The sequence below is a fragment of the Lissotriton vulgaris genome, chromosome 5 (assembly GCF_964263255.1).
Source record: "Lissotriton vulgaris chromosome 5, aLisVul1.2, whole genome shotgun sequence".
In the NCBI taxonomy this organism is placed as follows: Eukaryota; Metazoa; Chordata; class Amphibia; order Caudata; family Salamandridae; genus Lissotriton; species Lissotriton vulgaris.
The window spans coordinates 10,929,351-10,954,084 of record NC_141693.1 but is presented as its reverse complement, the minus strand read 5'-3'; the positions used below and the strand labels follow the sequence as shown (position 1 = coordinate 10,954,084).

General features: G+C 48.5%; 1 protein-coding gene across 1 annotated transcript in view; it reads right to left on the bottom strand.

Annotated features, from left to right (window-relative positions):
- The window catches only part of LOC147709982 (HLA class II histocompatibility antigen, DM alpha chain), an 85,477-nt gene that overhangs the window by 19,722 nt on the left and 41,021 nt on the right, over positions 1 to 24,734 (bottom strand). The window contains exons 4-5 of the mRNA XM_086920672.1: positions 14,140 to 14,397; positions 4,058 to 4,339 (exon numbers count right to left, since the gene is read on the bottom strand). Of these exons, the coding sequence (XP_086776798.1) occupies positions 4,058 to 4,339; positions 14,140 to 14,397 (540 nt within the window). The remainder of the gene's footprint in view (positions 1 to 4,057; positions 4,340 to 14,139; positions 14,398 to 24,734) is intronic.

Below are 24,734 nucleotides of genomic sequence, written 5' to 3'. Positions count from 1 at the left end.
CTAAACATGGCACCCACTAGTGTATGCCCCTCTCATCCAGGATCTAAACATGGCACCCACTGATGTATGCCCACTCATCCAGGATCTCAACATGGCACCCACTGGTGTATGCCCACTCATCCAAGATCGGACCATGGCACTCACTGGTGTATGCCCACTCATCCAGGATCTAACCATGGCACTCACCGATGTATGCCCCACTCATCCAGGATATGACCATGGCACTCACCGATGTATGCCCCACTAGTCCAGGATCTAAACATGGCACCCACTGATGTATGCCCACTCATCCAGGATCTGACCGTGGCACTCACCAATGTATGCCCCACTCATCCAGGATCTAAACATGGCACCCACTGATGTATGCCCACTCATCCAGGATCTGACCATGGCAGTCACTGGTGTATGCCTCACTCATCCAAGATCTAAACATGGCACCCACTAGTGTATGCCCCACTCATCCAGGATCTAAACATGGCACCCACTAGTGTATGCCCCACTCATCCAGGATCTAAACATGGCACCCACTGGTGTATGCCCCACTCATCCAGGATCTAAACATGGCACCCACTGGTGTATGCCCCACTCATTCAGGATCTAAACATGGCACCCACTGGTGTATGCCCGACTCATCCAGGATCTAAACATGGCACCCACTGGTGTATGCCTAGGCTGTGGGGTTTTAGGTTTAAACCTATAATAACTGATAAAACCCCACTGAAAGAAAAATAGCCCTCACCGGTGAAAACATATAAACACTGAAAAAACACCTGCACAACCACAAACTAAATGCCATTCAAAGAAATGAAAAAGAAAGTGAAAGAGTCATTTTGTTCTTACTGAAGGGGTCAATAAAATGTAACTTTGTCATACAAGCTAGCAGTAAGAAAGACTGTCTAACATTATTCTGCTTGAGTTTTGTTCTTTAGGGATGCCTCTAAAATATTGTTTCTTCTTCCTTTTACTTTTTTCAGTTTTATGGCCTTTGGTCTAAAGATGCAGGGTTTAGTTTCATGTTTTAGGTTTAGTTTAATTATTTTATAAACTGTAGAGAATCAGGACATATCAAACTCACATTTGATATATTGGCTGCATTTGATTCTTTCACTAATAGGTAAAATGGCTAGTTTCATAAAAATCTTTCCTAATATGTGTCATCACATTTACCCACAGTGAATGGGTAAAAACCCTTAATACATCAGACCATAGTTTCTAGTGGGTCAGTATTGATAGTAGGTGAATTCCCAACACCTCAGGCTTTAAACATTAAAGGCAAGGTATAGTGACAAGTATATATATTACCAAGCATCTGGGATAGTGGTGAAAACGTGACACTAGACTTTTGGAAAGCATGGAACGCAGTGTCACTTGTTATGCTCTGCAAAAAAGGTTCTTTCCAAGTTCAACAAAGATTGGAGTGATATTGTTTATATTTGTAGTGATTCAGCTACGTATATTAAAAATGTGTGTGATTACCTGTCAAAATTGATACTCGAGCTGAAGTGATTCCCTGTAGGAGATCCTTGCCACTTGTTAGATGGTATGCTGAAAGCATCTTTACAATCTTCAGAGTTAATGAGGGATGCTATTGACTTTTTAGTCCATTCTGGTGCACTGTTTTCTTATGCCCAGGCACTAAACACAAATATTTATCATTTCGTGCTTTATGTGGCATCAAAGAAAGAGTCATCCCAACTGTGTCCCTTAGCTGACGGTTCTCAGCCCAAGGGGCTATGAATGCTGAGAAGGCCTTTTCACAGAAGTTTACATGGGAAGCAAAGCACGAGCGCACATGACCAAAGACTCACTGAAGAAGTATTGTATGGTGTACTGCAATAAGATTAATTTGCAAAAATCTCTTTGGACGTCATATACACTATACGTACACTGTCTATATACCATGTTCTTTCAGTGCAGAAAGCAAGCAATGATAAAAGCAAAACGTTCCATAAACACCGGAAAAACACTTTTTCTGTTGTTTTTAGCGGCGTGAAAGTGTGTAACCACTGATAACAACTGTTTTTTAAGATATTGAAAACACTGAAAAAAAAACACCAGAATTTACCAAAAATAGAAACTGAAAACAGGACAGCCTATGTATGCCCCACTCATTCAGGATCTAAACATGGCACCCACTGGTGTATGCCCACTCATCCAAGATCGGACCATGGCACTCACTGGTGTATGCCCCACTCATTCAGGATCTAAACATGGCACACACTGGTGTATGCCCACTCATCCAAGATCGGACCATGGCACTCACTGGTGTATGCATCACTCATTCAGGATCTAAACATGGCACTCACCAATGTGTGCCCCACTCATCTAGGATCTGGCCAGTGAGCTCACCACTCTATGGGCCACTAATCCAGGATCTGACCACGGCACTCACCGATGTATGCCCCACTCATCCAGGAACTTACCATGGAACTCACCGATGTATGCCCCACTCATCCAGGATCTGACCATGGCACTCACCGATGTATGCCCCACTCATCCAGGAACTTACCATGGAACTCACCGATGTATGCCCCTCTCATCCAGGATCTGACCATGGCACTCACCGATGTATGCCCACTCATCCAGGATCTGACCACGACACTCACCAATGTATGCCCCGCTCATCCAGGATGAGACCATGGCACTCACCAATGTATGCCCACTCATCTTCGATCTGACCATTGCACTCACTGATCTATTGGCCACTCATCCAGGATCTGACCATGGCTCTCACCGATGTATGCCTACTCATCCAGGATCTAAACATGGCACGCACTGGTGTATGCCCCACTCATCCAGGATCTGACCATGGCACTCACCGATCTATGGCCCTCATTCAGGATGTGAACATGGCACTGATCGATGTATGCCCACTCACCCAGGATGTGACCATGGTGCCACACTCATCCAGTATTAACCAGCCTTATTGCCCAGTCTGTGCCCACTAACTCAGTATGTAAGTGGCATAATGTCCCATATGTGCCCCCAAGGTTCCCCCGACTAGTGTAAGAACAAAGTAATGCCCAGCTGGTATCCTCGCTTGTTGCTAAAGGTAATACTAGTCTGCTGCCCAAACACCGTGGCACTGCCCAGTCTGTTCTTCTCGGTACAGGCTTGATTACCAACCTGTGCCAAATTTACCTGAAATGTAACTGGTATCATCCCGTCAGTATATAACTGACCCTGGCCCCTGTGCCCACCAGAGTATGACAGGCATAGACCCCTGCCCCCCCCCCCCCTTATGTGACATACCAGAGCCTGGGTGTCAATTGTATGTACAGACATAGGCTATTGTGCCCACAAGGATGTAGTATACCATGAGTGCCTCTGAATGTAACACACCTCTGCTCTTATGCCTCCAGCATGCAACTCGCCTCTACCCTCTGCCCCAGTATGCAACACCCCTATGTCTCTGTGACCCTTGTATGTAACACACCTATGCCTCTGTGCCCCTTGTATGCAACACGCCTCTCCCCTCTGCCCCAGTATGTGACACACCTTTGTCCCTGTGTCCCTTGTATATAACACACCTATGCAATTGTGCCCCTGGAATGTAACATGCCTCAGCCCTCTTTCCCCCCATGTAGCCCGCCTCTGCCCCTGTGCCCCCGGCATGTAACATGCCACTGCCCCTGTGCCCCCGGCATGTAACATGTCTCTGCCCTTGTGCCCCAGGCATGTAACACTCCTCTGCCCTATGCCCCCGGCATGTAACATGCCACTGCCCCTGTGCCCCTGGCATTAACACATCTCTGCCCCTGTGCCCCCGGCATGTAACACACCTCTGCCCCTGTGCCCCCAGCATGTAACACTCCTCTGCCCTGTGCCGGCGGCATGTAACATGCCACTGCCCCTGTGCCCCCGGCATGTAACACACCTCTGCACCTGTGCACCCCCCAGCATGTAACATGCCACTGCCCCTGTGCCCCTGGGAACACGACAGACCTAAGTCCCAGTGTACTTGATTATTTGACGAACATCAGTCCATCTGGCCCCTAGTATGTGAGATATGGATAGCTGTGCCCCCCTGTGTGTAGCACGCCCTCCTGTCACCTACACCAGTTCTTGACGGAGGAGTACTGCGCGTTGGCCTGGGTGACGCTGCAGGAGTAGACGTCATCGGGCATCGGAGTGATGTTCAGGTATGAGAACGCGTAGAATCCCCCGTCAATAGTCGGAGAATAGTCTGTGGTCCAGACACCACTGGTCACTGGGACCTCCCGCCGCTTCCATGTGATGTTCAGAACCGGGGGGAAGAAGTTGCTGATGAAGCAGATCAGGGTGTTGGGTTTCCCAAACTCCAGGGGGTGGCGGGTGAATACGTCAAGCACAGGGGTCCCTGTGTGAGAGGAGAGGAGACCAGAAACAAGGGTATTTGAAAACAAAATCATAATCATTAATCACAAACATCTGGCAATAGCCTCAGACTACTGCCAACAGCCACAAACGTCTGTCAGCAACCTCAAGCTTTTGGCAACAGCCTCAGACTACTGCCAACAGCCACAAACTTCTGTCAACAACCTCTAGCTTTTGGCATCAGCCTCAGACTACTGCCAACAGCCGTAAACTTCTGTCAACAACCTCAAGCTTCTAGCTACAGACTACTGACAACAGCCAAAAACTTCTGGCAACAGCCAAAAAACTTAATCTGCAGAATACAGGCAACAGCTACAGACTACTGGCAACAGCCACAGTCTACTGCCAAGTAACGCAAACTTCTATAAACAACCTCAAGCATCTAGAAACAGCCACAGACTACTGGCAACAGCCACAGACTACTGGCATCAGCCACAAACTTCAGGCAACAGCCACAAACCTCTGGCAACAGCCACAAAACTACAACAGCCGCAAACTTCTGTCAACAACCTCAAGCTTTTGGCAACAGCCTCAGACTACTACCAACAGCCTCAAACTTCTGTCAGCAACCTCAAGCTTCTGGCAACAGCCTCAGACTACTTGCCAACAGCCACAAACTTCTTTCAACAACCTCAAGCTTTTGGCAACAGCCTCAGACTACTGCCTACAGCCGCAAACTTCTGTCAACAACGTCATGCTTCTGGCAACAGCCTCAGACTACTGGCAACAGCCAAAAACTTCTAGGAGCAGCCACAGACTGCTGCCAACAGCCACAAACTTCTGTCAACAACCTCAAGCTTTTGGCAACTGCCTCAGACTACTGCTACTAGCCACAAACATCTGTCAACAACCTCAAGCTTTTGGTATCAGCCTCAGACTACTGCCAACAGCCACAAACTTCTGTCAACAACCTCAAGCTTTTGCCAACAGCCTCAGACTACTGCCAACAGCCACAAACTCCTTTCAACAACCCCAAGCTTTTGGCAACAGCCTCAGACTACTGCCAACAGCCGAAAACTTCTGCCAACAACCTCAAGCTTTTGGCAACAGCCTCAGACTACTGCCAACAGCCGCAAACTTCTATCAACAACCTCAAGCTTCTGGCAACAGCCGCAGACAACTTGCCAACAGCCACAAACTTCTTTCAACAACCTCAAGCTTTTGGCAACAGCCTCAGACTACTGCCAACAGCCGCAAACTTCTGGCAACACCCTCATGCTTCTGGCAACAGCCTCAGACTACTGGCAAAAGCCAAAAACTTCTAGGAGCAGCCACAGACTACTGGCAACAGCCACAAACTTCTGTCAACAACCTCAAGCTTTTGGCAACTGCCTCAGACTACCGCCAACAGCCACAAACTTCTGTCAACAACCTCAAGCTTTTGGCAACAGCCTCAGACTACTGCCAACAGCCACAAACGCCTGTCAACAACCTTAAGCTTTTGGCAAAAGCCTCAGACTACTGCCAACAGCCACAAACTTCTGTCAACAACCTCAAGCTTTTGGCAACAGCCTCAGACTACTGCCAACAGCCGCAAACTTCTGTCAACAACCTCAAGCTTCTGGCAACAGCCGCAGACTACTACCAACAGCCGCAAACTTCTGTCAACAACCTCAAGCTTCAGGCAACAGCCTCAGACTACTGGCAACAGCCAAAAACTTCTAGGAACAGCCACAGACTACTGCCAACAGCCACAAACTTCTGTCAACAACATCAAGCTTTTGGCAACAGCCTCAGACTACTGCTACTAGCCACAAACATCTGTCAACAACCTCAAGCTTTTGGCATCAGCCCCAGACTACTGCCAACAGCCACAAACTTCTGTCAACAACCTCAAGCTTTTTTGCAACAGCCGCAGACTACTGCCAACAGCCGCAAACTTCTGTCAATAACCTCAAGCTTCAGGCAACAGCCGCAGACTACTGGCAACAGCCGAAAACTTCTGGCAACAACCTCAAGCTTCTGGCAACAGCTGAAAACTTCATCTGCAGATTACGGGCAACAGCTACAGACTACTGACAACAGCCAAAAACTTCTGGCAACAGCCAAAAAACTTAATCTGCAGAATACAGGCAACAGCTACAGACTACTGGCAACAGCCACAGTCTACTGCCAAGTAACGCAAACTTCTATAAACAACCTCAAGCATCTAGAAACAGCCACAGACTACTGGCAACAGCCACAGACTACTTGCATCAGCCACAAACTTCAGGCAACAGCCACAAACCTCTGGCAACAGCCACAAAACTACAACAGCCGCAAACGTCTGTCAACAACCTCAAGCTTTTGGCAACAGCCTCAGACTACTACCAACAGCCTCAAACGTCTGTCAACAACCTCAAGCTTCTGGCAACAGCCGCAGACTACTTGCCAACAGCCACAAACTTCTTTCAACAACCTCAAGCTTTTGGCAACAGCCTCAGACTACTGCCAACAGCCGCAAACTTCTGTCAACAACCTCATGCTTCTGGCAACAGCCTCAGACTACTGCTAACAGCCGCAAACTTCTGTCAACAACCTCATGCTTCTGGCAACAGCCTCAGACTACTGGCAACAGCCAAAAACTTCTAGGAGCAGCCACAGACTGCTGCCAACAGCCACAAACTTCTGTCAACAACCTCAAGCTTCTGGCAACAGCCGCAGACTACTTGCCAACAGCCACAAACTTCTTTCAACAACCTCAAGCTTTTGGCAACAGCCTCAGACTACTGCCAACAGCCGCAAAATTCTGTCAACAGCCTCAAGCTTTTGGCAACAGCCTCAGACTACCGCCAACAGCCACAAACTTCTGTCAACAACCTCAAACTTTTGGCAACAGCCTCAGACTACTGCCAACAGCCACAAACTTCTGTCCACAACCTCAAAGCTTTTTGCAACAGCCTCAGACTACTGCCAACAGCCACAAACTTCTGTCAACAACCTCAAGCTTTTGGCAACAGCCTCAGACTACTGCCAACAGCCACAAACTTCTGTCAACAACCTCAAGCTTTTGGCAACAGCCTCAGACTACTGCCAACAGCCACAAACGTCTGTCAACAACCTCAAGCTTTTGGCAACAGCCTCAGACTACTGCCAACAGCCACAAACTTCTGTCAACAACCTCAAGCTTTAGGCAACAGCCTCAGACTACTGCCAACAGCCGCAAACTTCTGTCAACAACCTCATGCTTCTGGCAACAGCCTCAGACTACTGCTAACAGCCACAAACTTCTGTCAACAACCTCATGCTTCAGGCAACAGCCTCAGACTACTGGCAACAGCCAAAAACTTCTAGGAGCAGCCACAGACTGCTGCCAACAGCCACAAACTTCTGTCAACAACCTCAAGCTTTTGGCAACAGCCGCAGACTACTGCCAACAGCCGCAAACTTCTGTCAATAACCTCAAGCTTCTGGCAACAGCCGCAGACTACTGGCAATAGCCGAAAACTTCTGGCAACAACCTCAAGCTTCTGGCAACAGCTGAAAACTTCATCTGCAGATTACGGGCAACAGCTACAGACTACTGACAACAGCCAAAAACTTCTGGCAACAGCCAAAAAACTTAATCTGCAGAATACAGGCAACAGCTACAGACTACTGGCAACAGCCACAGTCTACTGCCAAGTAACGCAAACTTCTATAAACAACCTCAAGCATCTAGAAACAGCCACAGACTACTGGCAACAGCCACAGACTACTGGCATCAGCCACAAACTTCAGGCAACAGCCACAAACCTCTGGCAACAGCCACAAAACTACAACAGCCGCAAACTTCTGTCAACAACCTCAAGCTTTTGGCAACAGCCTCAGACTACTACCAACAGCCTCAAACTTCTGTCAGCAACCTCAAGCTTCTGGCAACAGCCTCAGACTACTTGCCAACAGCCACAAACTTCTTTCAACAACCTCAAGCTTTTGGCAACAGCCTCAGACTACTGCCTACAGCCGCAAACTTCTGTCAACAATGTCATGCTTCTGGCAACAGCCTCAGACTACTGGCAACAGCCAAAAACTTCTAGGAGCAGCCACAGACTGCTGCCAACAGCCACAAACTTCTGTCAACAACCTCAAGCTTTTGGCAACAGCCTCAGACTACCGCCAACAGCCACAAACTTCTGTCAACAACCTCAAACTTTTGGCAACAGCCTCAGACTACTGCGAACAGTCACAAACTTCTGTCCACAACCTCAAGCTTTTGGCAACAGCCTCAGACTACTGCCAACAGCCACAAACTTTTGTCAACAACCTCAAGCTTCTGGCAACAGCCGCAGACTACTGGCAACAGCCAAAAACGTCTATGAACAGCCACAGACTACTGCCAACAGCCACAAACTTCTGTCAACAACCTCAAGCTTTTGGCAACAGCCGCAGACTACTGCCAACAGCCGCATACTTCTGTCAACAACCTCAAGCTTCTGGCAACAGCCGCAGACTACTGCCAACAGCCGTAAACTTCTGATAACAAGCTCAAGCTTCTGGCAACAGCCAAAAAACGCAATCTGCAGAATACAGGCAACAGCTACAGACTACTGGCAACAGCCACAGTCTACTGCCAAGTAACGCAAACTTCTATAAACAACCTCAAGCGTCTGGAAACAGCCACAGGCTACTGGCAACAGTCACAGACTACTGGCATCAGCCACAAACTTCTGGCAACAGCCACAAACCTCTGGCAACAGCCACAAAACTGCAACAGCCGCAGACTACTGGCAACAGCCACAGACTACTGGCATCAGCCACAAACCTCTGGCAACAGCCACAAAACTGCAACGGCCACAGACTACTGGCAACAGCCACAAACTTCTAGTAACATCCACAGACTACTGGCAACAGCCACAAACTTCTAGTAAAAGCCACAGCCACAGACTACTGGCAACAGCCACAAACTTCAGCCAACAGCCTCAGACTACTGGCATCAGCCACAAACTTGAGCCAACAGCCGCAGACTACTGGCATCAGCCACAAACTTCTGGCAACAGCCACAAACTTCTGGCAAAAGCCACAAAACTGACAACCGGCGCAGACTACTGACAATAGCCAAAAAAGTCTGGCAACAGCTGCAAACTTCATCTGCAGACGACGGGCAACAGCTGCAGACTACTGGCAACAGCCACGGTCTACTGGCTACAGTCACAAACTTGTAGTAACAGCCGCAGACATCTGGCAACAGCTTCAAAATACTGGGAACAGACACAAACATCTGGTAACAACTGCAAAATATTGGTAACAGCCTCAGACTTCTGCCAATAGCTGAAAACGTAAGGTTGGTAATAACTAGTAACAACTGCAAAATATTGGCAACAGCCTTAGACTTCTGTCAATAGCCGAAAACGTAAGGTTGGTAACAACTGGAAACTTCTGGTCAAAACTTTAAAAAGACTGGCAACACAGTAATGGCAACAGCTGCAAACTTCTGGCAACAGATGCAAACTTCTGGCAAATGTCACAAACTGCTGGTACCAGCTGACAACTTCTGGCAACAGCCGCAAACTTCTGAGAACGCTGCACCCTTCAGCCAACAACTGCAAGTTTCTAGCAAAACCATAAATGTCTGGCAACATCTGCAACATCTGCAAACTCAGGCAACAGTTGGAAACTCCTGACAACAGTCACAATCTTCTGGCAACAGCTGCAAACTACTGGCAACAGCTGCAGACTACTGGCAACAACTGCAAACTTGTGTCAAAAATGTCAAAATACTGGTAACAAAATAATAGCTACATCTGTAAACTTCTGGAAGCAGCCGCAAACTATTGTTATGTTATATTATTTATTTTTTGTAGAGTGCACGTTACCCGAGGGTGTCCTGGTGCTAGGTGCTGACTGCCAGAATAGTTTTATTGAGAAAAGAGCAGAGTTTTCAAACCCTTACGGAAAGACAGAAGGTCCGGGGCATTCCTAAGCATGAACGGCAGGTCATTCCAGGCTCTAGATGCACAGACAATAAAACCTCGGCCTCCCCAGTTTTTTTTTTTAAAAGAGGCCACTTGTACTTGCTTAGCACTTGAAGATCTTAGGTTCCTGCCTGGAATGTACCATTGCAGCTTGCGTCTAAGGAACTCTCGACCAATTCCGTTTACTGCTTTAAAGACAGTACAAAGAGCTTTGAAGCGAGTTCCGAGTCTCACTGGGAGCCAGTGTAGTTTTTTCAATTCGCTTCTACCGGAAACAAACTTGGAAGTCTCAGTCAGCAGTCTTGCCGCTGCATTCTGGACCAATTGAAGTCTGTTCAAGTGTTGTTCTTGAGCATTGAGGTACAGGCAGTTACAATAGTCCAGGTGTGACAGTATGAGAGCTGTCACTACTGTCCTCCGATTATTCTTAGTAAGAAGAGCCTTGATTTTCCTAATTACCCTTCGGACCTTAGAGCAGGCTGAGGACACCATGGTCACCTGGTCTTCCTTAGAGAGCCGAGTGTCCACCAGGACCCCCAAGTTCTTAGCTTTCCATTTACCAAGGTCCTCAGGCCACCACTCTGGGGTCCACACCAGGGGATTGTTCCCAAATTTCAAGACCTCTGTCTTAGAGGAATTTAACTTAAGGGAGTTAGAAGACATCCAGGTTGATATTGCCCTCATACAATCATGAAAACGGGACCCAGTCTCCTTTTCAGCTCCCTCTGTCAGCGATAACACAATCTGAGTGTCATTGGCGTAGAAGGTGAGCTGAAAACCAAAGGATCCCATTACTTCCGCCAGTGGTTCCACGTAAATATTAAATAAGGTTGGACTAATTGATGAACCTTGTGGCACCCCACATGGAAGTATAAAAGGTTAAGAGGCCATCCCATCAAGAACAACGGTCTGCAATCTATTGGATAGGAAGGATTGTATGAGCTTCCATGCAGACCCTTTGACATCAACTTCCGAAACCGGTCCATCAATATTTCGTGATGGACCGTGTCGAAAGCCGCAGATAGATCCAACAGGACGAGAACCGCCTGTCCTCCTCTATCCACAGCTTCTCGAATTTCCTCTGTAGACTCGAGAAGCTGTGGATATTGGCAACTACCTCAAACTTCTGACAACAGCTGCAGACCTTTCTGAACAGGTGCAGATGTCTAGCAACAGCTCAAACATCTGACAATAGCTGCAAACTTCTAGGATGAGTCATAAACATGTGGCCACAGCCACAAAGTAATTGCAACATCTGCAAACTTCTTGCAACAGCCACAAATTTCTGCACAATCACAAATACTGACAGCAGCTACAAACTTCTGGCAACAACTGCAAATGCCTGGCAACAACCGCAAACTTCTTACAACAGAGGCAGACTGCTGCCAACAGCGACAAACTTCTAGCAAAGACAGAAAGAAAGACAGAAAGACAAGCAGTTAGGGTTGCAGAGATAGATCACTCACACATAGGACTTCTGCACCTGGGGGAGTACCCACAAGGCTTCTTCACCTTTGGGCGAGAAGAAAAAAAAAGAAAGAGAAAGAAAGAAAGAAAGAAAGAAAGAAAGAAAGAAAGAAAGAAAGAAAGAAAAAAGAAAAAAGAAAGAAAGAAAGAAAGAAAGAAAGAAAGGGAAAAAAGGAAGGAAGAATGGAAGAAAGAAAGAAAGAAAGAAAGAAAGAAAGAAAGAAAGAAAGAAAGAAAGAAAGAAAGAAAGAAAGAGAAAAAAGGAAGGAAGAAAGAAAGGAAGAAAGAAAGAAAGAAAAGAAAGGGAGGAAGAAAGGAAGGAAAAAAGAAAGAAAGAAAGAAAGAAAGAAAGAAAGAAAGAAAGAAAGAAAGAAAGAAAGAGAAAAAAGGAAGGAAGAAAGAAAGGAAGAAAGAAAGAAAGAAAAAAAGGAAGAAAGAAAGAAAGAAAGAAAGAAAGAAAGAAAGAAAGAAAGAAAGAAAGAGAAAAAAGGAAGGAAGAAAGAAAGGAAGAAAGAAAGAAAGAAAAAAAAGGAAGGAAGAATGGAAGGAAGAAAGAAAGAAAGAAAGAAAGAAAGAAAGAAAGAAAGAAAGAAAGAAAGAAAGAAAGAAAGAGAGAAGGAAAGAAAGAAAGAAAGAAAGAAAGAAAGAAAGAGAAAAAAGGAAGGAAGAATGGAAGGAAGAAAGAAAGAAAGAAAAAAAAGGGAGGAAGAAAGGAAGGAAGAAAGAAAGGAAGGAAGAAAGAAAGAAAGAAAGAAAGAAAGAAAGAAAGAAAGAAAGAAAGAAAGAGAAAAAAGGAAGGAAGAATGGAAGGAAGAAAGAAAGAAAGAAAAAAAAGGGAGGAAGAAAGGAAGGAAGAAAGAAAGGAAGGAAGAAAGAAAGAAAGAAAGAAAGAAAGAAAGAAAGAAAGAAAGAAAGAAAGAAAGAAAGAAAGACAGCTACGGTTACAAAAACGGAGCACACTCATGAGGTTATATTCAGAGTTGAGGTGAGCTGGTTGTATTGCAGTCAGATAAACAGAGGCCACTTCAAAAGGAATTTACATCATTGGAAAGCAGGGGCGGCTCCTCCATTAGAGCAGAGAAGTGTTGTCCCGCTAAAAAATATGCCCCTCAGAAAAGCCCTAGAAATGAAAAATAAAATGGTAATAAAGTTAATCTATATCATTTTATTTTTCACCAACGCATTCAGAACCGATTGTCAAACGGGACGGGCCATTACTGCAGCTGGCAGGAGTGATGGGCTGCCCTTAGGTTTAAAGTGCGCATGTCTCTTTGGCCGGCAGCCTTGCAATGGCCAGCGAGACATGCACATTTTATGCCTCTCTAACGCACAGGCCGCCAGTGCCCTTGAGAGAGCTGAGAGAGGCCACGAGCTCTAATGCTGGCGCTTCTCTCACTCTGGTTACCAGCATGAGAGCAGCAGCACGATTGGTTATGGGGAGTGGCTGCAGCCCGCGGAGCCTGGAGGAGAAACAAGTACAACACAACTGAAGCGGGGAGATCGTCGGACGTCGTTCAGCCAGCAAGGTAAGAGGCTTATTCTTTTTATGTACAGTCGCCATTCTCTTTGCATGCATGCACCCACCACCCCCCATTTACATGCCCCACCACTCTTCCTAGTTGCCAGCCGCTGCTTTTGGCAGAGGACAGGAAATGATAAAGCTGAACTGTGCTCCGTGCTCCCATCTGGTAGAAAGCATCGTGCTATCACATCAGGCTCTGAGCACAAAGGCAATACTAAAGTAATTATAAATTAAAACAAAAACGCTGGCACTGAAGAGAACTACCTTGTGTGCGGATGTGCTGTGAAAGGGCTAAATACTTTCACTCAAGGTGAAGTTTACCGGTGGCTGAAGTAGGCTGTCCCATTGCACCATGCTGTATGCCTTAGTGGGCGGACGCAAAGTGTGAGTGACACAAGAACAGACCAATGGATGAAGAGAGGTGTCGGAAAGCCCCTTTGTGTTATGTTATGCATATAATCTTAGTAACATCGAAAGGTCTTGGCTACTGCCAGACATAGAGGGTTCACCCCTTCATTGATCACTCTTTGCACGCGCCAGTAGTTAATGCCAGCATTCAACCACGCCTTGGCTAATTCAATGTGAAAAGTTCCTAGAATGGGAGAACTGAAAATGGACTGTGGTAATAAGTGCATGGATTTATAATTAGCAAGAGGACATGCATGATGGATAAAAGCGAGTGTATTGTTTGTAGATATCTAGAATATATTACTGGAGGGTTCATTTAGAGCAGAAGAAGCACTGTGTGATAGAAGAAAGTGCTGAAGGTCAAACATTGTCACCGCAGAACCTTGGCCTCCCATTCGGGACCAACGGAGCTTCTCCAGCACTGGGAAGCTTCCCCTCCCCCTTGTGTCCAGTTAACACCATCAACCCTTGTCTCCAGACCCCATGAGAGCCTGGCCCTCCTTCTGTGCTCACCTGTGGCCTGTGGCATGATGTCTGCCAGGGACCTATCTAGGTATGCCAGGATGGACTGGCACAGCTCAGCCTCGTGGGGGACAGTAGAGAGGTCGAAGGGGTATGGCTCCCACTTCTGGAAGTCGGGCAGGCGGGCATCCGTCCTCTGCGTCTGGAAGTTGTAGTGGAACATCTCGTCGTCATAGTAGGTGGCGGACAGCAGTGTCCGAGGGGTCCCAGGCTGGCAGGAGAGCACGTATGAAAACTCCTGTGAATCACCTGTAATGGAAAGGGAGGAGTGGTCAGGAGGGCTCTGGAACTACTGGGGTCAGACAGACAACGGAAGCTGATGTAGAGGTGGAGAGACAGACAACGGGAGCTGATGAGAAGGTAAGGAGACAGACAACGGGAGCTGATGTAGAGGTGGAGAGACAGACAACGGGAGCTGATGTAGAGGTGGAGAGACAGACAACGGGAGCTGATGAGGAGGTAGGGAGACAGACAACGGGTACTGATGAGGAGGTAGAGAGACAGACAACGGGAACTGATGAGGAGGTAGGAAGACAGACAATAGGAGCTGATGTGGAGGTAGAGAGACAGACAACGGGAGCTGATGAGGAGGTGGAGAGACAGACAACGGGAGCTGATGAGGAGGTAGGGAGACAGACAACGGGTACTGATGAGGAGGTAGAGAGACAGACAACGGGAACTGATGAGGAGGTAGGAAGACAGACAATAGGAGCTGATGTGGAGGTAGAGAGACAGACAACGGGAGCTGATGAGGAGGTAGGGAGACAGACAACGGGTACTGATGAGGAGGTAGAGAGACAGACAACGGGAACTGATGAGGAGGTAGGAAGACAGACAATAGGAGCTGATGTGGAGGTAGAGAGACAGACAACGGGAACTGATGAGGAGGTAGGAAGACAGACAACGGGAGCTGATGTGGAGGTAGAGAGACAGACAACGAGAGCTGATGAGGAGGTAGGGAGACAGACAACGGGAGCTGATGAGGAGGTAGGGAGACAGACAACGAGAGCTGATGTGGAAGTAAAGAGACAGACAACAGGAGCTGATGTGGATGTAGAGAGACAGACAACGAGAGCTGATGAGGAGGTAGGGAGACAGACAACGGGAGCTGATGAGGAGGTAGAGAGACAGATGTCAGGAGCTGACAAGGGGTAGAGAGACAGACAGTGGGAGCTGATGAGAAGGTAGGGAGACAGACAACGGAAGCTATTGAGGAGGTAGGAAGACAAACAACAGGAGCTGATGAGGAGGTAAAGAGACAGACAACGGGAGCTATTGAGGAGGTAGGGAGACAGACAACGGGAGCTGATGAGGAGGTAGGGAGACAGACAACAGGAACTGGTGAGGAGGTAGGGAGACAGACGAGAGCTGACAAGAAAGTAAGGAGACAGACAACAGGAGCTGATGAGGAGGTAGGGAGACAGACAACGGGAGCTGACAAGGACGAGGAGGTAGGGAGACAGACAACGAGAGCAGATGAGACAGATGTCAGGAGCTGACAAGGGGTAGAGAGATAGACAGTGGGAGCTGATGAGAAGGTAGGGAGACAGACAACGGAAGCTCATGAGGAAGTAGGGAGAAAGATGAGAGCTGACGAGGAGGTAGAGAGATAGACAACAAGAGTTGATGAGGAGGTAGGGAGACAGACAATGGGAGCTGACGAGGAGGTAGGAAGACAGACGACGGGAGCTGACGAGGGGCTAGAGAGACAGACAACAGAAGCTGATAAGGAGGTGATGAGACAGACAACGGGAGCTGATGAGAAGGTAGGGAGACAGACGAGAACTGACGATGAGGTAGAGAGACAGGCAAGAGCTGATAAGAAGGTAGAGAGACAGACAACAGAGCTGACAAGGAGGTAGGAAGACAGACAACGGGAGCTGATGAGGAAAAAGGGAGGCAGACGACGGGAGCTGACGAGCGGGTAGGGAGGCAGACCAGGATTTAGAGAGACAGATGATGGGAGCTAACGAGGGGGTAGGGAGACAGACAAAGGGAGCTGAGGAGGAGGTAGGGAGACAGACAACAGGAGCTGACGAGGAGGTAGAGAGACAGACAACAGGAGCTGACGGGGAGGTAGGGAGACAGACAACGGGAGCTGGTGAGGAGGTAGGGAAACAGAAAAGAGCTGACAACAAGGTAAGGAGACAGACAATGGGAGCTGATGAGGAGGTGGGGAGACAGACAGTGAGAACTGACGAGGGGGTAGAGAGACAGACAATGGGAGATGACGACGAGGTAGAGAGACAAACAACAAGAGCTGACGAGGAGGTAGAGAGACAGACAACAGGAGCTGACGAGGAGGTAGGGAGACAGACAATGGGAGCTGATGAGGAGGTACGGAGACAGACAATGGAAGCTGACGAGGAGGTAGGGAGACAGACGACAGCTGACAAGAAGGTAAGGAGACAGACAACGGGAGCTGATGAGGAGAAAGGGTGACAGATGAGAGCAGGCGTGGAGGTAGGGAGACAGACAATGGGAGCTGATGAGGAGGTAGGGAGACAGACAACAGGAGCTGATGAGGAGGTAGGGAGACAGGCAACGGGAGCTGACAAGGACGAGGAGGTAGGGAGACAGGCAATGGGATCTGATGAGAAGGTAGGTAGAAAGACAACAAGAGCAGATGAGGAGGTGAGGAGATAGACAATGGGAGCTGACAAGGAGGTAGAGAGAGAGAGAAAGAACAGCTGATGAGGAGGTAGGGAGACAGACAACAGGAGCCGACGAGGAGGTAGGGAGACAGACATCAGGTGCTGACAAGGGGTAGAGAGACAGACAGCGGGAGCTGATGAGGAGGTAGGGAGACAGACCACGGAAGCTGATGAGGAGGTAGGGAGAAAGATGAGAGCTGACGAGGAGGTAGTAAGATAGACAACAAGAGCTGATGAGGAGGTAGGGAGACAGACAACGGGAGATGACTAGAGTCTAGAGAGACAGACAACGGAAGCTGATAAGGAGGTGATGAGACAGACAGACGAGAGCGGACGATGAGGTCGAGAGACAGACAAGAGCTGATAAGGAGGTATGGAGACAGACAACGGAAGCTGATGAGGAGGTAGAGAGAAAGATGAGAGCTGACGTGGAGGTAAAGAGATAGACAACAAGAGCTGATGAGGAGGTAGGGAGACAGACAATGGGAGCTGACGAGGAGGTAGGGAGACAGAAGATGGGAGCTGACGAGGAGGTAGGGAGACAGAAGATGGGAGCTGACGAGGGCATAGAGAGACAGACAACGGAAGCTGATAAGGAGGTGGGGAGACAGACAACGGGAGCTGATGAGAAGGTAGGGAGACAGACGAGAGCTGACGATGAGGTAGAGAGACAGACAACAAGAGCTGATGAGGAGGTAGGGAGACAGATGAGAGTTGAAGAGGAGGAAGAGAGACTGACAACAGGAGCAGATGAGGAGATAGGGAGACAGACGACGGGAGCTGACGAGGGGTTACAGAGGCAGACAGTGGGAGGTGATGAGGAGGTAAAGACAGATGAAGGCAGCTGACGAGGAGGTAGGGAGACAGACTACGGGAGCTGATGAGGAGGTAGGGAGACAGAAGACGGGAGCTGACGACGGGGTAGAGAGACAAACAAAGGGAGCTGAAGAGGAGGTAGGGAGACAAACAATGGAAGCTGATGAGGAGGTAGGGAGAAAGATGAGAACTGACGAGGAGGTAGAGAGATAGACATCAAAATCTGATGAGGAGGTAGGGAGACGGAGAACAGGAGCTGGCGAGGGGCTAGAGAGACAGACAACAGAAGCTGATAAGGAGGTGATGAAACAGACAATGGGAGCTGATGAGGAGGTAGAGAGACAGACAAGAGCTGACGAGGTAGAGAGACAGACAAGAGCTTATAAGGAGCTAGGGAGACAGACAACAGGAGCTGATGAGGAGATAGGGAGACAAATAAGAGTTGACGAGGATGTAGAGAGACAGACAACGGGAGCTGACAAGGAGGTAGGGAGACAGACAACGGGAGTTGATGAGGAGAAAGGGAGACAGACAACGGGAGCTGACGAGGGGGTAGGGAGGCAGACATTGGGAGCAGATGAGTAGGTAGAGAGACAGACGATGGGAGCTAACAAGGGGGTAGGGAGACAGACAAAGGGAGCTGAGGAGGAGATAGGGAGATAGAAAACGGGAGCTGATGAGGAGATGGGGAGACAGACAGTGAGAACTGACAAGGGGGTAGAGAGACAGACAATGGGAGATGACGACGAGGTAGCGAGACAAACAACGGGAGCTGATGAGGAGGTAGAGAGACAGACAACAGGAGCTGATGAGAAGGTAGAGAGACAGCCAACAGGAGCTGATGAGGAGGTATGGAGACAGACAATGGGAGCAGATGAGGAGGTAGGGAGACAGACAACGAGAGCTGATGAGGAGGTAGATAGACAGACAACAAGAGCTGATGAGGAAGTAGGGAGATAGACAACGGGATCTGATGAAAAGGTAGGGAGACAGACAACAAGAGCAGATGAGGAGGTAGGGAGACAGACAACGGGAGCTGACAAGGGGCTAGAGAGACAGACAACGGAAGCTGATAAGGAGGTGATGAGACAGACAACAGGAGCTGATGAGGAGGTAGGGAGACGGACGAGAGCTGACGATGAGGTCGAGAGACAGACAAGATCTGATAAGTAGGTAGGGAGACAGACAACAGGAGCTGATATGGAGATAGGGAGACAGATGAGAGTTGACGAGGAGGTAGGGAGACAGACAACGGGAACTGATGAGGAGAAAGGGAGACAGACGACAGGAGCTAACAAGGGGGTAGGGAGGCAGACATTGGGAGCTGATGAGGAGGTAGAGAGACAAAGAACGGGAGCTGATGAGGAGGTAGAGAGATAGACAACACGAGCTGACGAGGAGGTAGAGAGACAGACAAAAGGAGCTGATGAGGAGGTATGGAGACAGTCAATGAGAGCTGATGAGGAGGTAGGAAGACAGACAACGAGAGCTCATGAGGAGGTAGAGAGACAGACAACAAGAGCTGATGAGGAGGTAGGGAGACAGACAACGGGATCTGATGAAAAGGTAGGGAGACAGACAAAGAGAGCAGATGAGGAGGTGAGGAGACAGACAATGGGAGCTGACGAGGAGGTAGAGAGAAAGACAACAACAGCTGATGAGGAGGTAGTGAGACAGATAACGGGAGCTGACAAGGAGGTATGGAGACAGACGTCATGAGCTGACAATGGGGTAGGGAGACAGACAGCGGGAGCTGATGAGGAGATAGGGAGACAGACACTGGAAGCTGATGAGGAGGTAGGGAGACAGACAAGAGCTGACGAGGTAGAGAGACAGACAAGAGCTTATAAGGAGGTAGGGAGACAGACAATAGGAGCTGATGAGGAGATAGGGAGACAGATGAGACTTGACGAGGATGTAGAGAGACAGACAACGGGAGCTGACAAGGAGGTAGGGAGACAGTCAACGGGAGCTGATGAGGAGAAAGGGAGACAGACAACGGGAGCTGACGATGAGGTAGGGAGGCAGACATTGGGAGCTGATGAGGAGGTAGAGAGACCGACAACAACAGCTGATGAGTAGGTAGGGAGACAGACAATGGGAGCTGACAAGGAGGTATAGAGACAGACGTCGGGAGCTGACAATGGAGTAGAGAGACAGACAGCGGGAGCTGATGAGGGGACAGACACTGGAAGCTGATGAGGAGACAGACACTGGAAGCTGATGAGGAGGTAGGGAGACAGACAAGAGCTGACGAGGTAGAGACACAGACAAGAGCTTATAAAGAGGTAGGGAGACAGACAACAGGAGCTGATGAGGAGATAGGGAAACAGATGAGACTTGACGAGGATGTAGAGAGACAGACAACAGGAGCTGACAAGGAGGTAGGGAAACAGACAACGGGAGCTGATGAGGAGAAAGGGAGACAGACAACGGGAGCTGAAGAGGAGGTAGGGAGGCAGATATTGAGAGCTGATGAGGAGGTAGAGAGAAAGACGACGGGAGCTAACGAGGGGGTAGGGAGACAGACAAAGGGAGCTGAAGAGGAGATAGGGAGACAGAAAACGGGAGCTGATGAGGAGATAGGGACACAGACAGTGAGAACTGATGAGGGGGTAGAGAGACAGACAATTGGAGATGACGACGAGGTAGAGAGACAAACAACGGGAGATGATGAGGAGGTAGGGAGACAGACAACGAGAGCTGATAAGGAGGTAGAGAGACAGACAACAAGAGCTGATGAGGAGGTAGGGAGATAGACAACAGGATCTTATGAGAAGGTAGGGAGACAGACAACGAGAGCAGATGAGGAGGTGAGGAGACAGACAACAAAAGCTGAGGAGGAGGTAGGGAGACAGACAACGGGAGCTGACGAGGAGGTAGGGAGACAGACGTCGGGAGCTGACAAGGGGGTAGAGAGACAGACAGTGGGAGCTGATGAGGACGTAGGGAGACAGACAACGGAAGCTGATGAAGAGGTAGGGAGAAAGATGAGAGCTGACGAGGAGGTAGAGAGATAGACAACAAGAGCTGATGAGGAGGTAGGGAGACAGACAACGGGAGCTGACGAGGAGGTAGGGAGACAAAAAATGGGAGCTGACGAGGGCCAAGAGAGACAGACAACGGAAGCTGATAAGGAGGTGGAGAGACAGACAGCAGGAGCTGATGAGGAGATAGGGAGACAGATGAGAGTTGAAGAGGAGGTAGAGAGACAGACAACAGGAGAAGATGAGGAGATAGGGAGACAGATGAGAGTTGAAGAGGAGGTAGAGAGACAGACAACAGGAGCAGGTGAGGAGATAGGGAGACAGACAACGGGAGCTGATGAAGGGGTACGGAGGCAGACAGTGGAAGGTGATGAGGAGGTAGAGAAACAGACAATGGCAGCTGACGAGGAGGTAGGGAGACAGACAAAGGGAGCTGATGAGGAGATAGGGAGACAGACTACGGGAGCTGATGAGGAGGTAAGGAGACAGAAGACGGGTGCTGACGAGGGGGTAGAGAGACAGACAAAGGACGCTGAGGAGGAGGTAGGGAGACAAACAATGGAAGCTGATGAGGAGGTAGGGAGAAAGATGAGAGCTGACGAGGAGGTAGAGAGATAGACAACAAAATCTGATGAGGAGGTAGGGAGACAGACAACAGGAGCAGGCAAGGGGCTAGAGAGACAGACAACAGAAGCTGATACGGAGGTGATGAGACAGACAACGGGAGCTGATGAGGAGGTAGAGAGACAGACAAGAGCTGATGAGGTAGAGAGACAGACAAGAGCTTATAAGGAGGTAGGGAGACAGACAACAGGAGCTGATGAGGAGATAGGGAGACAGATGAGAGTTGACGAGAATATAGAGAGACAGACAACGGGAGCTGACAAGGAGGTAGGGAGACCGACAACAGGAGTTGATGAGGAGAAAGGGAGACAGACAACGGGAGCTGACGAGGGGGTAGGGAGGCAGACATTGGGAGCTGATGAGTAGGTAGAGAGACAGACGATGGAAGCTAACGAGGGGGTAGAGAGACAGACAAAGGGAGCTGAGGAGGAGATAGGGAGACAGAAAACGGGAGCTGATGAGGAGATAGGGAGACAGACAGTGAGAACTGACAAGGGGGTAGAGACACAGACAATGGGAGATGACGACGAGGTAGAGAGACAAACAACGGGAGCTGATGAGGAGGTAGAGAGACAGACAACAGGAGGTGACGAGGAGGTAGATCGACAGCCAACAGGAGCTGATGAGGAGGTGTGGAGACAGACAATGGGAGCAGATGAGGAGGTAGGGAGACAGAAGATGGGAGCTGACAAGGGCATAGAGAGACAGACAACGGAAGCTGATAAGGGGGTGGGGAGACAGACAACAGGAGCTGATGTGGAGTTAGGAAGACAGACGAGAGCTGATAATGAGGTAGAGAGACAGACTATGTAGGAGAGTAGGGTCTGCTTTCCTATGGTCACCCCAGATTTTTGCTTTTTGCTTCACTGGTTTTGGACATAATGTGGCTGGGGGCCTGCTAATCAGACCCACAGCCTGCTGTTCTCTCTCTAAATTCACATCCATGTACTTTAGGTACATAGCCAATTGGACATTGGGTCACCTTATCAGCCCTGTACAGTGTACTATAGGTACCCAGGGCAGAGGTGTATCCAAGGCCAACCAGGGGCTGCAGCATATCTTTTGCCACCCCTGGCTGGCTATCCAAACTGACACAACTGGCTGATCACTCAGCTGGGGCAAGGTCGTGTAATCACCCCTTGCTTAGATATAGTATACCTATATCTGAACCTATAGCTGGACACATATACACCTATAAGTCACTCCTATGGCAGGCCTTATCAATCCTGGAGGCAGAGTGCTTGGTTTTATGTGAGATGGTGCTCTAGCATGAGCTGAGCTTGTCTGCAGCTGTCGGGACCAACTCCCTTAGCTGTTCTGGGATATTGCCATACCATATACTCTTAAGTGCATTATAATCCTCGCGGTTACTTGCTAACTTTGGTTTGGCTTTATCAAAACATGTCGTGTAAGGTTTCATACGCTTTGGAATACTACCCCCTCGCCAGTCCTGGCAACGGGGGTAGCATTCCACCCTTCTAGAGGGAGAAGACATGTTACTTTACTTAAACGCGGTTAAATCTAACCAGAGCCCCAGCATCACAAAATGGATGCTGCTGCCACAGACAGAAGTCTGGCCTTCTGCTGCTGACCGAAACTCCGGCAAGGGAGGCCTGGACAATTGGTATCCTGTCACAGGGAGGTGTTACACCACCCCAGACAGGAGATAGTGGATTGTAGCAGGGAGGGTTGAATGAAACTAGACACTGCCTTGGGAGCACACGGCTTCCCATGCATAGTCCAGTTGAAACCGGTGCTGGGACACTCCAGTTCCAGCTCTGGCGCGAAACTGGACAAAGGGAAAGGGGTGTAACCACCCCCTTCCTCGGTCCCACCCATAGGAGGGACCTAGCAGGTAATCCAGCCCCTTGATTTGGAATAAAGGTAGGAGCTGTGCCCAGGACCATTAGATTATCCTGAACGAAACTTTGATACAGAACTCTGGACCCTTCGACATTCCACTCGACGTGGAAGACTGAAGAATCTCCCTTGTGGTCAAGGAGTGACCACCCTGTGCAAACAGTGTTTTTAGAAGAACAAGGGTACCCCATAAAGCGAACCTGGGGTAGGTATGTACTATTAAAAGAACAATGGTTCAAGGGTGGCCTGATAAGGTCCTCAAGGAATAATAATACTACTATAGCGAATAATCACTTAACGCTAGGGAGCTTGAGAAGAAGGTTCATACGAAATATTTTTTATTTTCTTTCTTTCTTTTTGTATACAATTCTTATAACATTTTTCAGGTGCTCAAATAAGTGGTAAGGTGCAGAACGTGACATGAGTGAACATAGTGAAAAAACGGACTCTCACACAACAACAAGGCTAAAAAACCAAATGAATATATACAATGGAGTGGGGGTATTTCCTTGGGTAGGTCGACGACTTTTCGATCTGTATGAGTTTCAGATCATCATCAGGACTGAAGAGCCTCCTGAAAATAGTATTATGGTTTAGTTGAATATTTCAGAAAAAAGGAGGTGGCTGATTTTGGAGCGTTATAAATTATGTTGAAAACGCAGTTATAAGCATGGTCCCAGTAGCGCTCAATCAGGAAGGATTCAGGGAGGGTCCTACAAGAACTCGTTATTTTTAAAAAGTAGTTGTTATATCAGTCCGAGTAGCGCTCTATCACTTTGAAGAGGATCCTACTGGAACTGCAATTGCGAGAGGGAACTTTCCTAATGAAGTCCGTGTTACTCTGTCTTCGTAAGAGCAGCAAAGCAGCAGGCACTCGGACGCCCCGCTACTGCCGCATGTACGCCGAGATTAACACCAGGCAACCCAAACACTAAATCAATCTGTCTACATAATGGCGACAGAGTAACACGGACTTCATTAGGAAAGTTCCCTATCGCAATTGCAGTTCCAGTAGGATCCTTTACAACCACCACCATAAGGGATTGTTTGGACTGATACAGGGTGCCTACAGAACTGTGGACATCATACATCAGGCCAACTTCTCACATTGGTGTGCAGCGGTTGGGATTTGAGCTTGGTGTTGTTTTACCAATTGTAATCTTATATCATTTGAAAGATCACATTAAGTACTATAGATACATATAAAACAAAAGCTTAACATACTTAAGTTCTACTGAACTTAGTAGTTGTAGACTAAAGGGAGTAGCACACCTAACTACAACCCACTAGCAAGGTTCCAGTAGGAAAACACTTAGTGTAGGTAAGTCCACCACTTACACCTCACTAGTCATGCCTAGCACAGGTGAAGCATCAAGCTCTCTACCTGTGGGTGACCCTCCAAAGGCACCATCCTGTTATGGAAAACTCAGCCACAAGGACTTGAGTGCCCTATGCACTTCAAGGGGGCTGAAAAGGGGTCACAACCCCACCATCCCTAGCCTCATAGCAATCTTAGAGAAAGCTGATCTTGAGAAGGAATCTGCTTCAGGTCCTTCAAGTAAGGTAGGAGAGGGAAACCCCCCTGATCACATTGATGTCCCAGAAGTTGAACCTGCAGAGGTAGATGAGGATGAGGATGGAGATT